This window comes from Pristis pectinata, chromosome 4 (assembly GCF_009764475.1).
Source record: "Pristis pectinata isolate sPriPec2 chromosome 4, sPriPec2.1.pri, whole genome shotgun sequence".
Lineage (NCBI taxonomy): Eukaryota > Metazoa > Chordata > Chondrichthyes > Rhinopristiformes > Pristidae > Pristis > Pristis pectinata.
The window spans coordinates 66,170,610-66,188,317 of record NC_067408.1 but is presented as its reverse complement, the minus strand read 5'-3'; the positions used below and the strand labels follow the sequence as shown (position 1 = coordinate 66,188,317).

General features: G+C 36.5%; 1 protein-coding gene across 1 annotated transcript in view; it reads right to left on the bottom strand.

Annotated features, from left to right (window-relative positions):
• kpna3 (karyopherin alpha 3 (importin alpha 4)) overlaps positions 1 to 17,708 on the bottom strand; it is a 66,926-nt gene that overhangs the window by 34,683 nt on the left and 14,535 nt on the right. The window contains exons 3-5 of the mRNA XM_052013935.1: positions 8,395 to 8,484; positions 4,603 to 4,632; positions 3,562 to 3,614 (exon numbers count right to left, since the gene is read on the bottom strand). Coding sequence (XP_051869895.1) covers positions 3,562 to 3,614; positions 4,603 to 4,632; positions 8,395 to 8,484 — 173 coding nt within the window. The remainder of the gene's footprint in view (positions 1 to 3,561; positions 3,615 to 4,602; positions 4,633 to 8,394; positions 8,485 to 17,708) is intronic.

The window sequence follows — 17,708 nt, the reverse complement described above, 5'->3', positions numbered from 1 at the left end:
TGACTCTATAACTCAAAACAATCCAGCCTGAGTGGAATGAACATTTGCCTCTAGTTTTCCCTCCCAACTGCCAAGCAACAAAATAGATAAAACTGCTGGAAAATATTGCGACTGTAAAACAATTAAAAATAAGAGTAGAAAACAATAGATAACAATAATTTTCATGAACACAGGAAAGATGGTAACAATATTCATTATATAGAAGCTATTGTCCTGGTTAAAAAAAAGACACCAAATCTAACACTTTTAAAAGAGCATGCATTTCACATTACCGGGTAAATGCTCATAAAACCAAGGGAGCGACTTTAGAAACTTTATTCTGCAGAGCCAAGCTCTAGTCATAGTTTCCAAATAGAGTTACAGGTAATTTATTAAATAGGATTTCCATTCTAAATGATTAGATAATTTAATTATTAGATGTTACCTGAAAAGTATAAGAAAAAATTGTAAAGTCAAGTGCACAAAGTTGGACATCATAGATCTTACAATATTAACAGTGGAATGTTGTTGTATTAAGAAACAATTGGATTTTCAGTATAAATAGGATAGATTGGACTGTTCTGAATAGTTGCACGAAAAATGCATTAGCAAGGAATTGCAACAGTAATGACATAAGGTATTAATGATTAAGGTTTAGTTTTAGGTCGTAAAAAGTTAAACGTTGACAGCCGTATCCTCTAGTTTTAAGAGCAAAACAATAGTTGATTAAGGTACTGGGAACATTCAAATCAGAAATCCTTATTTAGAAGAAAGTAAGGAAAAAGTACAACTGTTTACATAAATAGACTTCAAGGTATCTGGATGCAGTCTTTGTACCTTTGATGCCAAAATTTGATGCATAAATGACTATGGCTTTCAATAGTAATTCATGGGGAATTCCAAAATTTAAAGATATAGAAAAGCCACACCAATACAGATTGAGTTGATGTCTCATTATAGGGACTAATAAAGTTTGTTCCATATTTTCTGCATTACGTGGTTGTGAACCATAAAAAAAAGCAAGTTGATGCAGGCTCGGTGAATATAATTCAGTATCAGTAGTGGACAAAATTAACACTTGACAATTGCAGTCAGGGAAATAGGATGGAATCAGAAAAAAATAATTGGTTTCTCAGCCAAATGGAACCTTCTGAAAATTTACGACTAGAATGAAAGAGGCAAAAAACATACTAATTACAAGAGTTTTGTCTAGGAACAGGAACTCTTTTCTGAAATTTTCATGTAGGAAATTTTCAGAAAAGAGTTCAATCTGAAGATAATTTAAAGGTACAAGAATAGCTTGCTTCTGATATCAAGTGTAATATGACATTGATAAGCCAGGATGTGCACATATAATGCCCATGGGGCATGCAGTGCATGGGTATGCACAAGAATGCACCAAAGAATAGGTTTTGGACATTATAATCTGATGAGAATACAACATGAAATTGTGGTTTATGGGAGTAGAAAATGTTCTCAAAGCACTGATTTATGCACCATTGTGAGATTACCTTTTAATTAAACAATATGCACTGGTATCTGTCAATCAGTGATTGAAATTTGAGTTGCATGCAATTTGGATTTCTAAAATTGACATTTAACTTCTTTTTGAGTCACCAATGAAAAAGTAACCAAGAAGTGAAACAGGAATGAACATTACTAGATGGATAATGTTAAAAGGAGATCTGCAAAATTTTTAAAATCCACGATATCTTGGTTATATTGAATAGTGCAGCATTGAGATTTTTTTAGTTATACTAACCAAACAGAAATTCTGCTAGACAAACTAATGGACTGAGATAATTATGTTATGCTAATAAGCCTTGATAAGCCCAAAGGGGGCCATTTTGGGCTGATTCAGATTAAGTAGTAGTGAAGATACAATTATCGTGGACTACTTCGCTAAATTCAAGCTCCTGACGTTGAATGAGTATATATGAAATAATATGCTGGCATTGAGAAAGGACCTTTTACCATTTAAGGTTCTGAATGGCAAATCAGAGTTTATAGTTCAGCGCAAATAAACTAGAATTAAACTGTGTAAACCAGTATACCACATTCTAACATGATTAATGAGAAATAAAAAGTGCTTTGTATGTTATACAAGTGTTAGAAGATTAATGGTTCTATAATGGAGCAAGTGATTTTCCAATATAAATAGAGTGGCTTTGATGTGTCACAAAAGGGAGCACTTCATGTTTCCTGATGTGAAAAGTGCTTGTGTAAAGGAATAAATGACTGTATTAATCTCACTTTGAGTGATTAAAATGTAACTTCAGAGGCTGGGGGAATAAACTTTGGCAGAAGAATTTATAAGCTATATTGCAGAAATACAGTTAGCTATAATACAGATAATAAAGCACCTTCTTCAGAAGTTGGAAATAAGGAATTCGTGTTTGAAAGGAAGTAGTTTTGGAGTGAAACAAATGTAATGGTTTACGTGAACTACCTTCAAAGGTTTTCAGATGTGGTCCTGAAAATTATCCATTTCTAATCTTACCTCACCTACAAGCTTTGATGAGTGTCAGCTTTTAAAGAGGGGTATAAAAACCTTTGAGTGAGAATTCAGTGTAGTAGATCAGGCCAACTGAAAGCATGCCTGCCATTACAGATACAAAGAATACATCACCAACAGCCCTCCCAACCACCTTCCTGAATACACAAGATTGTTTGACATTTGGTGCTCTAGTTCATCCTGACATTTTAAAAGACACCACTTTAACATCATTTACTTTTAGCTACTTGCTGCTGCAATCCACTCAATTAATGCAGTCCCCTGGGCAATCTCCCATTGCCCCATCTGTCATAACTTTAGCATTCAAAACTCTGCTGCCCCAATCCTAGCCACACTTATTATCCACATGCTCTTAAACATACATTGATTACTGGCCCCTCAATGGTTCCTTTACCATTATTACTATATTTAAATTCCCCAAGACCTTGCCCTTTCTTCTTTACTGTAACCTGTTCCAACCTTACCAGTTTACCTTATGCTTAAGAGTTCAGCATAGCTCCAACTCCAGCCTCTTTTGCATACTCACCAATGGCAGACATGCTTTCAGTTGGCCGCACTGGAACTTTCACTCAAAGCTTTCTACCTCCCTCTTGGGAAGCTGACTTTTCAAGCACAAGTTCATGCCTCCTAATATTTCCTTCTTTGTTCCTACATCCACTTTTGTATACTTTAACTTCTGTAAAGCATTTTCAGTCATTTTTTTTCCACATTTTTCCACATTAAAAGCAGCAAAAGATGTAAGTTATCTTTTACTGAAACTTAATACACGTGGACAATAAAAACTAGTTTCCATGTACTGGCAAGACTGCTGTTGAAGACCACTAAGTCACAGGTTACAAAGAAAAGGTCTGTTTGCTGTTATGCTTAACACGCAATCATTAAAATCCACGTTTTACTCCCCCGCCATTAAAAGCCCAACTATGTAGCAATCTGTTTAATTGTCAATCCCAAGTACAAAATACCTACCTATTCAAGAAATAATCAAGGTGACAAAAAGTAATGGTTCTATACTAGCACGTGCAGACATATAGACCTAGCACCTACACAAATCCAACACACCAACTCACCTGGCAGCTTGCACAGCACTCAGCTGAATGACTGGATTTTCATTTGTTGCATTCTGCAGTTTAAAAATAGTAGAAGTTAACTTCCATAGTGATCAAAAATAACAGCCGTCTCTTTTGCTAATGAATCTATGATTCCACTTCAGTAAAAAGCAATAGGAAACCTTAAAAAGTTTCTGGGTTACTTTGCTTCACAAAGTTGTAATGTCCTATCTTATAATGTTCATATAATATGAACACTGGGCTGAACATCATTTTGAAATCACTATGGACAGGAGTAAAAATGTGGTATCAGAAAGGAAAGTATAAAAAAAACTAATTAAAAGAATCAAAACTGGCCTGGATTTTAGGAATAGTATTGAAGTGATTTTTATATAGTATAAACTACTTTCAAACTCAGTAAGCTTGATTGGTTAAGAGAGACAAAGAGAGTGTGAAACAGTCACTATTATCCAGTACTACAGTGACTACCAGAGAAGGTTGTGGTCATAAATTGCTGTGCTATTTGCTTTATGACAGAAAGTAAGAAGTCTTTATAGTGCTATTCAATGGGAATCTATGGCTGTAACAGAGGAGGTCTACACTATTTTATTGCACTCATGTAGCAAGATCAAATGAATGCAAGGTTAAAACCACTACACTCCACTGCAAATCTTACATTACCAAAACATAGCCACATTAAATAGTTCTAATAATTTTGTTCTGGGGTTAGGGTTTCAATTACTTTATTATTTACACACTATTTACAAAAGCAAATGATATGGGGCTAGTGCAGGAAACTATAGCCAGTCATTATCTTATTGAATAGTGAAGCATGAGCAGCTGAATGGCTTACTCCTGCTTCTATTTCTTATGCTTGATTAAGACTCAGTGAGTTTTCCGGTCTGTAACTACACCTTTTAAAGAACAAGCAAAAATAGTGCCTTATTAACATAAAAAATATACAGATCTTCTGAATCTGAAATAGTAAATTGCAACTTCCTTGTAAAATAACAGAATTCCTTTTATTACAATTCATCAAAAATGTCAATTAAGTCTCCTTACCTGAAGAATGGCATCTAATGTTATATTTTGCTAGAAAGAAAATTAAAACCAAAATTAGATGATGCATTATTAGAAATATTATTTTGAGTGTTTATAAATCTGTGCATCAGATGTCAGAATTCAGAGCACACATTATCATACGCTGTCCATGCCAGATGTTCCCAAATCTTCCTTAAAGTATTTCCCCTTCCAGATTTACCAGCTGTTGATGTACTGTAGCTGAATGTTTCATATTATAACGCCTGAAATACCAACTATTTATGATGTTGTTAAACAAACCTCATCATTCCTCAGCAATCCAATAGTTCAATTCAAACAACTATTTCAGCCAACCATGTTTGAAAGAACACACCATAGAGTCATAGAGTAATACAGCACAGATACAGGCCCTTCAGTCTAAAGTGTCCATGCCGACCACAGTGCCCACCTAGCTAGTCCCAATTTCCCGCGTTCAGCCCGTATCACTCTAAGCCCCGCCCTTTCATGTACCTATCCAAGTGCTTCTTAAATGATACCATTGTACCTGCCTCAACCACTTCCTCTGGCAGTTCATTCCATATACTCACCACTCTGTGTGGAAAAAGTTGCCCCTCAGATCCCTTTTAAATCTTTCCCCTCTCACCCTAAGCCTATGTCCCCTAGTTTTAGACTCCCCTACCTTGGGGAAAAGATTGTTATCATCCACCTTCTCTATCCCTCTCATAATTTTAAACACTTCTATAAGGTTGCCCCTCATTCTCCTATGTTCCAAGGAATAAAGACCTAGCCTGGCTAACCTCTCCGTATAACTCAGACCCTCTGATCCTGGCAACATCCTCGTAAATCTTCTCTGCACTCTTTCCAATTTAACCACACCTTTCCTATAACGGGGTGACCAAAACTGTACACAGTTCTCCAAGTGTGGCCTCACCAATGACTTATACAACTGCAACATAATGTCCCAATTCTTATACTCAGTGCCCTGACTGATGAAGGCCAGCATGCTAAACGCTTTTTTCACCACCATGTCTACCTGTGACACTGCTTTCAATGAACTATGTACTTGTACTCCTAGGTCCCTCTGTTCCATTACACTCCCTAGTGCCCTACCACTCATAGTACAAGTCCTACACTGGTTAGACTTTCCAAAATGCAAAATCACCTCACACTTATCTGTATTGAAATCCATTTGCCACTCCTCGGCCTACTTCCCTAACTGATCAAGATCCCGCTGTAATCTACGATAACCTTCTTCACTATCAACACCTCCTAATTTAGAGTCATCCACAAACTTACTGATCAAGTCTTGTGCATTTACATCCAAATCATTTATATAAATAATGAATAACAAGGGTCCCAGTACCGACCCCTGCGACACACCACTAGTCACCAGCCTCCAACCACCACCCTCTGCTTCCTACCCCCAAGCCAATTTTGAATCCACCTAAACAAGTTCTCCCTGGATTCCATGGGACCTAACCTTCCAGACCAGCCCACCATGCGGGACCCTGTCGAAGGCCTTGCTAAAGTTCAAACAGACAACATCCACTGCCCTACCCTCATCTATCTTTTTGGTTACACCAGAATAACAGCAAAAAAAACTAAACATGTTGGAAATCTTAAATAAGAACAGAAAATACTGGAAATACTCAGGAGGTCATGCAGCATCTGGGAAGACAAAATCAGGGTTGATGTCAATGACCTTTCAGGACATAAGAATCTTGGTGACTAATTTAATAATCAACATATCTTTCAATTTAAAAAAAATCCTAAAAGGGAAGTAGTGAAATAGCACAAAAACAGAAGACATGCAAGATTAACATAACATTAATACATATCATTTCGCTTATGTTTTAATGTACACGTTCTTTTGTAAATATATTTTGTTATTATTGAGTTGAATCATACTACAAGTGCTGCACCTGTAGCTGTTGAAAGCTAATAAAAGATGTTTTGATTTACGTCAATGTCTGGAAAACCTGCACAAAGTAAAACTTAATTTATTCAAGTCCATTGAACATTCTACTTGCACATATCTCAAAGTTTTCTGCATTAAGACTGAGGAGAACTGCCAATTTGCTTCAATAAGTGCATTCTTATTATGAAGGTAAGTTTAGCAATTCTACCATATCAATAATAACTTTAATGCTACTTTAAATTGCAGATTAGATACCAAAGGCTTAATCCAAACATAATCCATGTCATTTACATGAATGATTTACAGTAGTGTGCTGGGAGACAATTCCATCAACCGGTCCTTGGAGAAGCCCAACGTTTGAGTAGTTAACCATAGAGAAGTAATCACTCTTTGAGTAGCAATAGTCGGGAGACAAAATAAACACCCATTTTGCACCTTTGAGTGGTAGAATGGTAAGACAAGTGACAGAAGGCATAGAGTTGAGTTACAAAGTTCAAATTAATTTTTGGGAATAAGGTAATTGCCATTAGCCCAGATCAAGTTAAAATCTGTTGTAATGGAAATTAAATCTATAATTACATGACTTCTCCTGTGCAGCTCTGGAAATATCATGCTTACATGCAGAACTAAGTGCTCCACTAGGGAAAGCCTGGTATATGGCCTAAAGGTGACAATTCCAAGCAGTTTATGGTGTTCATCTACCTATTTAATTCCTTTGTCAGAATACTTCAGCACAATATCTTTTTCACAAAAAGCTCCTCCAGCAGGGTTTGTCAGCTCCAGGAGGCAAGATGAAATTTAGTGCAACAAATAAACAGTGCTAAATAGTTCCTCACTGTACTTAGACTGAGCCATTAATAAATGCAGAATGAGAGAGAAATGTAATAAATAACCATGTTATGTGAAATTGAGTCAGACAAAGCAGATCATTAAAGAAAATCTTACTTTTTGTCTTAATTTACTCTCCAAACAAAATCAGTTATCATCTGCAACTGAATTCATCTGTTCCAATTTATCAGGCATCTTTATAAATACAAATTCAAGTCACAAAATCAAATAAAATAAATTTGGCCAAAATGCTGCAATACAATAATTTACATCCACCTCACATCAAGTGAATTTTTAATTGTTTTCAGATTTTTTTTTAGGGATAAGGGCTAAGTTTAGGGCCAGGAGACCACATTTGTGAAGTTAAACTAGTCATGTGTAAAGTTAGTAAGGGATTTGCTTGCTTTAAGTTCATGTCTGGTTATCTTTAACCATTATACTTTTGCAATAAAAGGCCGACAGAAGATTTTGCAAAATCAAATCTAACAGCGGCACAATTTTGTGATTGCATGGGTTCAAATCTCCCACTTTAGTAAATGTCACAATGACATGGTGATTTGTTTCACGGTAAAAGAATGTTCCTGTGGCTGTTTAACAAAATAGCATTAGAGAAAATCATAAGACAATGTGCACAAGTCACAACAAAAATTATTTGCAAAATTCTAGAGTTTTCAGTTCTTAAAATTACGATTGAGCTTGCTTCATATCCTAAACTTCAATACATGTTTCACATACAAAATGTAGTGTCACCTCCCATCACAACCACAAAATTTTGCTACCATGTCATCTTGAAATACTTGTTGAATTGTATTGAGGAAGAGTAGTCTGCACTGCGTATCACTCTAATCAAGTGCAGATGCTTTAACCAACCTGTATCTTGCTAACAAACAAATTACTATTTTAAAGTTTACTGTACAATAATTAAATGGAAGGCTATTCCAGACATAAACTTGCCTTAATTTGTGTTAATCTGATTAGAAAACTACTTATAAAAATGGTATTTATACTTAGAAAGGTACAGAACTGAAATTAAACCTTAAATGATTAAAATCAAAATTACCACTTACGGCTTTGAAATCTCCATCCAAATCAGAGTCTTCTAAACTTTCTTCCTGCGGCACATTTCTTTTCTTGAGTAGATGTTCATCTCTCTTGTTCTGTAAATGACAAGAAAGCAGTTGGAAAGAGATGTGCATAACTTTTATTTATTTGTAATCACTGCTCAGTTTCACATTGAGCAACAGAAAGACAACTTTTAAAATATGTAATTTTGATGAAGTTGAAATTAGAATCAAACCAAAAATATCATTTTTCTCCTGGACAACAGAAAGTAGGTAGAATTAAGTGGGATTCAATGGTGATACAAAATTTTGTTGAACAATGCAAATTTTGATCCATGCAGGTAGAGCATACGGAACTCTCATATTTAACAAACCACATCTTCAAGCTCACAGGCCAGAATTTCCAGGGTTCACCCCATCTTGTATCCAAATCTGCAGATTACAGCAAGTTTTATCAACTGTCCCAATATATTGGCTTAGTGATAACCTTTCCATCTCAAAATAAAATGAGTTCAAGCTTCACATAAGAAACTGAATACACAATCTAAATGGACACTTCATTCAAGAAACTAGCCTGATTGATGTAACAAAATAGAAAGCCTAAGTATTAATAAGCACATCAAGGGGAAGCAAAGATTGCAAAAGGTACAGGGGACTATTTACCAGCAACGGTGAGGAGTTGGATATGCAAAGACAAGCAAATGGTAGAATTACCAAGTTATGTTTTGTCAGCCCTTGATCATCAGAAAGAGGTGCAAAGGAGAAAGGGGTGCCTGATTTAGAGAACAGTACAAGAGACATAGGTGACTGAAATCTCCCAAGTAGCACAACGTAGAGCAGACAGAAAGGCAAAAGAACCTGAAAGATTCAAGCTCTGATAACATCCACATAATAGCACTGTTCAAATAGAGTAAGGAGTTTTCGCTAGTATTTTCAAAGCACACTGGAATTGGATAAAGTCGCAACAGATGAGAAAGTAATAAGAAATTATTCTTGCATCTTAACAATGTAAATGATGAATTAATAATTTGTACATTGATTTGTTTTTTCACAAAATGGATCCATTTAATTTTTAAACTTAAATATTTAAGGCTACTTATTTGAAACATATTCCTAGTGCATTACAGTTATATGACATATAAACTACCATACCCAAGTGGAAAGAAATTTCATGCCCAAGTTATTTAGCTTTAGGTTCTTCATCTGTTGAAAATTACTTCTGAAAAGATACTCTTGAAATGCTCCTTACAATGTATGTACTGCAGCTCTCTGTAGCTGTGACACTTTACTCTGTACTGTTATTGTTTTTACCTGTACTACATCAATGCACTCTGTACTAACTCAATGTAACTGCACTGTGTAATGAATTGACCTGTATGATCGGTATGCAAGACAAGTTTTTCACTGCACCTCGGTACAAATGACAATAATAAACCAATATCAATAATTGAATGAGTTGAAAATCGTTAAGTGGGTCCAACTGATTCCTGCAAATGCTTGTTGTCCTTGTTGAATTGGGAACAGTCAATGTCCATCCTTAGTTCCCTTGAGAAGATCATAGTCAGCCTTCTCACAACCACTGCATATTGTGGTTCAATGAAAAAGCAGCCTTCTCACAACTACTGCATATTGTGGTTCAACGAAACAGCAGGAACGTGGAATGACTGGAATGCACTGTAAAAAGCTGGCGTAGAACCAATGGCCTGAAGAGCCTCCTTTTGTGCTGTGACGATTCTATGACACTAGAATACAACCTGAGCGTGCAGCAAGAATCAAGATAAATTGGAGTCACATGGATCCAGGACAATCTGGTCTGTGAAAGCACGTGGTGGAGGAACAGTGGGACTTCAACTGGATTTTTAACCACAATCTGACTGATAGTAGCTTTTATTTTGCCGTGATGTCGCCATTGCTCTTCAATTAGTAGTTCAGTAACAGATAACATCATACTATCACATCTGCACAGAACCTCTGAAACTTCATTTAAAATACCTTCCACAAATGAGTTGATTTACATTGTAAATCATTGTACTGTAAACAAAAAATTCTGGAAACACTCAGAGCTGCCACCTGAAGCGGTAACCGTTTCTCTTTTAACAGATGTTGCCTGACTTGCTGAGTTTAAGTATTTTCTGCTTTTCAGATTTCCAGCATCTGCAGCTTTTTTTAAATTTTCATTTATTGTAAATAACTTCTTAATTATGGAATCCTATTGGTTCAGTGTTTATAATGAGATGACTATTGATTCTCGAATGGACGACTTGCTTAGTCACAATTCTAGAGTTTTATATTTAATGACTTTAAAGACCCTACATAATTAAATTGATTATCTCCAGCATCCAGCAAAGTTGCATCCCATTTTGTGCACAGCCAATCAAGCAATCTTTTCAGATTTGAAACAAGGATAAATTTAATCTGCACTATACTTCCTACTTACCTGCCAAAACAAATTTCTTTGAACTAAATACCCATTCTATCTTGTAGTACTACTTATTGAACCACGAAAAATGCAAATCTAACCAGGTGGCAATTGGATTACATTACTAGGTCTAGCTTGATTAGAAACCTTCCCAGTCCCTAAAATATAGAATTTGTATAAATTTTACCTCGGGCTTCTTGCCTCCGATAGCAGGCTCTGACCATTGACAAATCAACTCAAACATCTGCTCTCAAGTTAACATGAAAGTAATCAAACTAGTTCAGGTCCATTTACACAGCAGAATAGAATGATCTACGCCAGCATTCTTGTTTCAATAATCACAGTTATGCACGTGCATACTTCATCATACCCAAATGATTAAATGCAATCAGAAAATGTCAGTTTAGTCCAACTTTTTAAAATCTTCCAAAGATTAAGAACAAGTTTGGTTTACAGAACCTAATATCAAGACAGAGTTGATGAGATAACCTTATATTTGTTCACTGCAGATCTTGAAAGACCAGCACCTATGTTTTAGCATATTCTCATTGGAACAGCACAATCTTATTTTGCTGTGAGTCTATCATTATGTCACCAGAGAAAGAAAGTCAGATTCAGGAAAATAAGTCAGAAGAGGTTTTATACAAACAGTCCAGCAGGCAATGGAAACTGAACACAAATGGAAAAATCACCTTGTTAAAGATTGCTCCCACACGAGTCTAGTTGAGAACAAGAATGTCTCAGCAAGGCTTATGGTTGTCATTGAGGGGGAAGAATGGTATGCAGGGAAATCCCATTAGTAATTACATGGTAATGCGTACTGCCAAGTCTACAAGCATGGCCTCTAAAGACAGGATTGCATTTCGTCACATTCCAGTGCTCACAATCTGTCCTGCACAAGGATTAATTATTCAGATATTGGAATGGCATTCAGCCAATTCCAATTAAACCACTGAAGCTGGGGGTATGTTTTAAAAACTAAATCACATCTTGACTGCCCTGCAAAAAGACTATAAAAGAATGCCAGCCAGATCGCCACAGCTTTAGTTATAGAGACATGAAGTGAATATAACCGGGAAGAGGGTAAACACAGATTACTGAAGGCATAGACAGTGACATTGAGCTTTCGCAGGCATGCTGAGTGATGGCATTATCAACTAGTGTAATACAGATAGCATGAGTTTGCAAAATAAGTCTACTCAGATGAATAACAGGTTGAAACCTGGGCAGTTAAGTTTGCTTTCAGACGAGGCATTCTCAAATGGGTGTACAGATATAAAACCTTATTATATAAATAATTCTGTCTACTCTTTTAACTCGTTCACCAACATGACCCCAAAATAAAAATAGAGAATGCTGGAAACTTTCTGCTGGATCCTGCAAGTCACGCAGGATATATGGAGAGAGAAATAGGGTTAACGTTAACGTTTCAGGTCAATAACTTTTTGCCAGAAGTTAATAGTACATTGTGGTATTGTTCTGCTAACCAAAAGCACATGGAAATCTAAACCTGCACTTTTCAACAATACTTTTTAAGCTAGTACCACATCAGGATTTTTCACATTCCCAATAGCCAACCATCAATACAACATCAAATTGTCCCATTTTTGTCACACATTTGTCACACCATAACACTTAGCTAGGATGTTCCCAAATTAGTAGGAAGAAACAGAGAAATGGAGTGGGTCACCGGCTTATCTAGTTCATTGCTTTTTTTAGGTTGAGAATATATAACTTCATAGTTACTCTAATACTACTGTCATAACAAACAGAAAACAAAAGAACTCTGGGAATCTGTGGTACAGCACCATAAACAACTGTGAAAGCTGTCCTACTGTCATTAAAAAAAACCCAACCAACTGAAAAAAATGCATTTTACAGCAAGTACTGCAATCATTAATCCTTAAGCTATTTTTCCCACTCCCTGCCTATGTGCCTAAACAATAAAACAACTTTTTCTTCCCTCAGTGTAATGAATCATATAAACTCAAAAATAGAAGCTTCCCCACTTACAAAATTTACGTACACAAGCATTCACTTTTAAAGGGAGACCTTGAGGAAAGAAATTGTAGGGCTTACGATAGGGTCTTTTAGAGACTGTTGGATAGGTACATGGAGCTGAGAAAAATAGAGGGCTATGGGTAAGCCTAGTAATTTCTAGGGTAAGGACATGTTCGGCACAGCTTTGTGGGCCGAAGGGCCTGAATTGTGCTGTAGTTTTTCTATGTTCTATGTTTTATTATCACTACTGCTTGGTCTTAAACATGCTAGGGTAGAAACTCATGTATATTATATGCACTGATTGTGCACTTCAGTAATCTTTTTTCAAAAATTGATCATGATGTATATACATTGCTGCATCACAAGAGTTAGGGAAGGATAATAATGCCCTTCCAATGTCACCCACATTCTCAACAAATCTGTAGTCTATGCTATTAACACCTATGGCACAACTACATCAGACACATATGACCAAATTTTGGAGACATAGATTATCTGTCAATTTCTTATGATCCACTGGGAAGGTTGCAGAGTATACTATCTACAAAATAGAATGCAGTAACTCACCAAGACTGACCTAACAACACCATCCAAATTCACGACTTGTATTATCAAGAATGACCAGGGCAGCAGGGGCATGGGAATATCATCACTCTAAGCCCCATTCCAAGTTGCACACTGCTTTGAAATGTATCAATGCTCCTTTGTTGTCATTTGGTCCAAATCATGGAATAGTCTCCGCAATGGTATTGCACAAATCTCTTCAAAAGGAGGACAGCAAGAGTTTAAGGTGTCAGCCCACCATCACCTTTTCACGAGCAATTAGGAATGGGAAGCCTTGTCAGTGAAACGGAGATGACAAGAAATTAATAATAAACAACTGTATGACAAGTTAAACAAGAGACTAAAGAGATTCTACTAAAAAGTCTTTATAATGTATGACCCATACCAGACTAGGTGATTAACAGTAGATACTGCATGAATAAATTTATAGTGTCCATACCATAATTATTACCACATTGTGGATATGACTGTGGATTCAACACAAGGTGCATGGCAATCATCTTTTGCATGGGCTGGTATCACCAAGAAACAAAATAATAGTACATGATGTTCCATAACAAAAAGGAAAGTGGTGCTTATAAAGGAAGTTAAGAAGGGTAAGAGGGGTCACGAAAAATCACTCACAGACAGGATTAAGGAAAATCCAGAGACATTCTATAAGTATATTAAGGGCAAAAGAATAATCAGGGAAAAAGTAGAACCAATTAGAAACAACATGGACTATCTGTGCATGGAGGCAGAGGTAAAGGTGAGGTCCTAAATAAATACTCGGCAGGAAACATTTCCTCATATCAGAAGTAAATAAAACTAGAGGACACAGATTTAAGGTAAGTGGGAAGAGATTCAGAGGGGACCGTCTTTACCCAGAGAGTGGCAAGTACCTGGAATGCACTGCCTGAGAGTGGTTGAAGCTGGATAGCTAAGAGCATTTAAGAAGAGTCGAGATGAGCACTTGAATCGCTTAGGCACAGAAGGCAATGGACCAAGTGCTGGGAAATAGGATTAACAGGAAGGATGCCCACTGGTCAGTGTGAATGAATTGGACTGAATAGCTTGTTTCTCTGCTGTATAGTTCTATAACAGAGTTCAAATGGTTAACTTATCAGAGCAGTTTATTACAATACAAACTTAATTTGTATTCCCTCGAATTTAAAAAGTTAAGAGATGACCTAAATCAAGATGTTTCAACTAATAGGATTTGTGTAGAATAAGTACAATGAAATAATTCTATCTGGTAAGGAATCCAAAGGACACAATGACAACTACTGATGGCCAGATCTTGAGCTCTAAAGTTCCCTCCATAAACCTCACCACTTCTCTTACCTCCTTTAACGGGAACACTCTTAAAATTAAAGCAAAAAATGAACTGCTGGAAGAACTCAGTGAGTCGAGCTGCATTTGTGAAGACAAAGGGATAATTGATATTTCATGTCGAGACCCTGAGTTTTTCCAGCAGTTTGTTTTTTGCTCCAGATTACAGCATCTGCAGTCTCTTGTATCTCAATCTTAAAGTTAGACCTAGGCTGAATGGAGGAGGAAACATTTTTCCACTAGAAAAGTATTTAAAATCTGGCATATTCTCTCCCGAAAACTGTGGTTAATGGTATATGCATCAATTGACATGTTCAAGACTCAAGATCAATGGGCTTTCAGTGCTGTTAAGGAACTTGGATCATGGATTAATGGAGCCAAGGCATTGATCAGCCATGATCTAACTGAATACTTGTTTGTATTCCTGTATTTCAGCACAAGTCAGCAGTCTGAGACAGGCCATAGAGATGGCTGCTGGCATTGACTGAGAAAAGACATAGCAGATCTTGGCTAAAGCTGGGTATCAAAAAGCAAAATTCACATGATACCTTCCCCTCACAACAAAGTAGTTACTGCAAATCTGAGATAGTACACTGGAGGATTCTAGTGTACATCATGCACCGATCTGGATAGTTAGATTCCAGGTTCAGTTCTGCCACTGTAACGAGTATTTAAAGATCAGGTTTACCAATGGAATTACAGGAGGAGGATAATTCCCAGTCATTCTTACAACACTATTAAAATGTGTTATCTATGACCTTCATGAAACGCACAAACTCTAAGGGGGCTTGACAAGGAAAAGGCGAACAGGATATTTCTCTCCTGAAGGAATACAGGAGGCAAAGTTTCAGAATAAAGGGGTCCCACTTAAAGCAGAGATGATGAAGAGGAATTTCTTTGCTCAGAGGATTGTGAATTTTTGCAATTCTCTATCTCAGAGAGCTGCGTGGCTGAATCAATAAATATATTCAAGGTTGGGACAATTTTTTGGTGAATGGAAGCATATGAATGCAGGCAGTAAAGCAGAGCCAAGGCCCAGATCAGAATAGCCACGATATTATTAAATAGCAGAGAAGTCGCCAGGGCCATATAACTTCCTGGTGTTCTGCAGAAGGACTCAGATCAGAGTCAGAAAATTGGAAGTTCAAGTCCCACTTCTGACACTTGAGCTCAAAGTAAAAATTGGCATTCCACTGCAAAACTCAAGGAGTGTTGTGTGCTGTCAAAGTTGTCAATTTATTGAATAACACATTAAATCGAGTCCAAATTAGTTACATTGATGGATGTATTTTTTATTATTCAAAAGACTCTGATGTTGCAGGCTGAGACAGTGTTTATTCTCCAAAACACTCCAACTTTAACTCCCAGAGTGGCACTCCAGGTCATTATATAGGGCATTAAAAGTCACACACATCAATGATTCTGGGACATACATAGTCCAAACTTGGTAAAGATGGCAAATTTTGTTCCCTGAAGAAAACTAGAGAAATTCAATTTTTTTTTAAATTACAATCAGTTGATGACATTGATGCAATTAATGACACCAGCTTTCTATTTCAGATTTACTTAATTATTTGGATGAAGACTCTTCAGCTGCCATGATGGGATTTGAAGTAACGCCACCAACATAAGTCCAGGCCAATAAATTTTCCTTCAGCTCACCCTGAACATAGATAATCAGGTCTACTACTACACTACCTTTTGTGGCAATATTCCCAGTGCAAAATTAGCAAACAAATTTCCTATGTGTCAGTAACTTAAGAAAATTGACTGTAAAGCAATTGAGAGATCAAAAGAGGCAATTTATAGATGCCAGTTCATTCATCCTTGCTTGCAGTGTATGATAGAAATGTGGGAGGTTCTTCCATGCCCTCTTAGCTGTGTTGGAAAAATGTACTGTAAAAAGTGCAAGTAAAATAGATTGGTACATCCACAACATTGGAATTTCCTTGTGCCAGTAAATATCACAAGCCTTTGGGAACATCATTTCTTTATTTCATATTTGAGACGTGGATGTCACTGAGGGCCAGCATTTAAAGTCCATCCCTAACCACTCTAAAGAAGGTGTTGACGATGCCCACTTTAACTACCGAGTCCTTGGGTTACAAGTACTTTCACAAATCTCTCAGGCAGTGTGTTCCAGGATTTTGATGCAACAATACTGAAAGAAGTTCAATGTATATACAAGTCAGGATGCTGTGTAACTCAAGGGTCCTTACAGGTGGTGGTGTTTTCATGTGGCTGATGTCCTTGATCTCCTTGTTGGGATGGTTGCGAGATGCTGTCAATCTGGATGAAATTAATCATGTTTAATTTCCTCCATCCTCTCCCCTTTTAGACATTCATTGATTTATAATTCAATTTTGCTCCTCTTCCTCTCAACCTAAGCAAAAGAAATACATCTTCCCTATAAAGTCAACCATACTTTACATTAGCAAGGACGGGGCTAGAATTTAAAATCTTCAATTATTTTGTTATTTCTACCTTGGCAGTTTTGAAAACTTAACAAAATCTTAAATTTGTCAAAACAAAACCAGGCATTAATTGGCAGAAAAAAGCTACTTTGAATCTAATTTTGAAGTAATCAAGAACTAAATATTGAAGATCAATATAGTCACAATAAAAAACATTAACCTCCGATTCTCAAACTCAAAAGGGTCATTCATTGACTCTTCCAAGGAAGTATTCTGGTCTGTTGAGTTAGCTATTACATGGACACCTGAGTGAACATAAAACATTCTGTGTTCCGAGTTCTCCCATGTCCTGGCAACATATACTCTCAATCAAAAACAGAGAATCAGATTCTTTCTTCATTGCTGTTTGAGACCTCTGTTCACAAACAGATTGTAATATTTCCATTAGTTACAACAGTGACTGCAACCAATGAAGTACTTTTAAATTGCTTTGGGACTTAATTCAGCTGTGAAAGTTGTTACATAAATCCACTCTTGTTTAATTAAAATTTAACATTCTTATAAGCAGATACCAGGACCCACATTTCAATTGCCAAAAGCTCTAAGTTCTA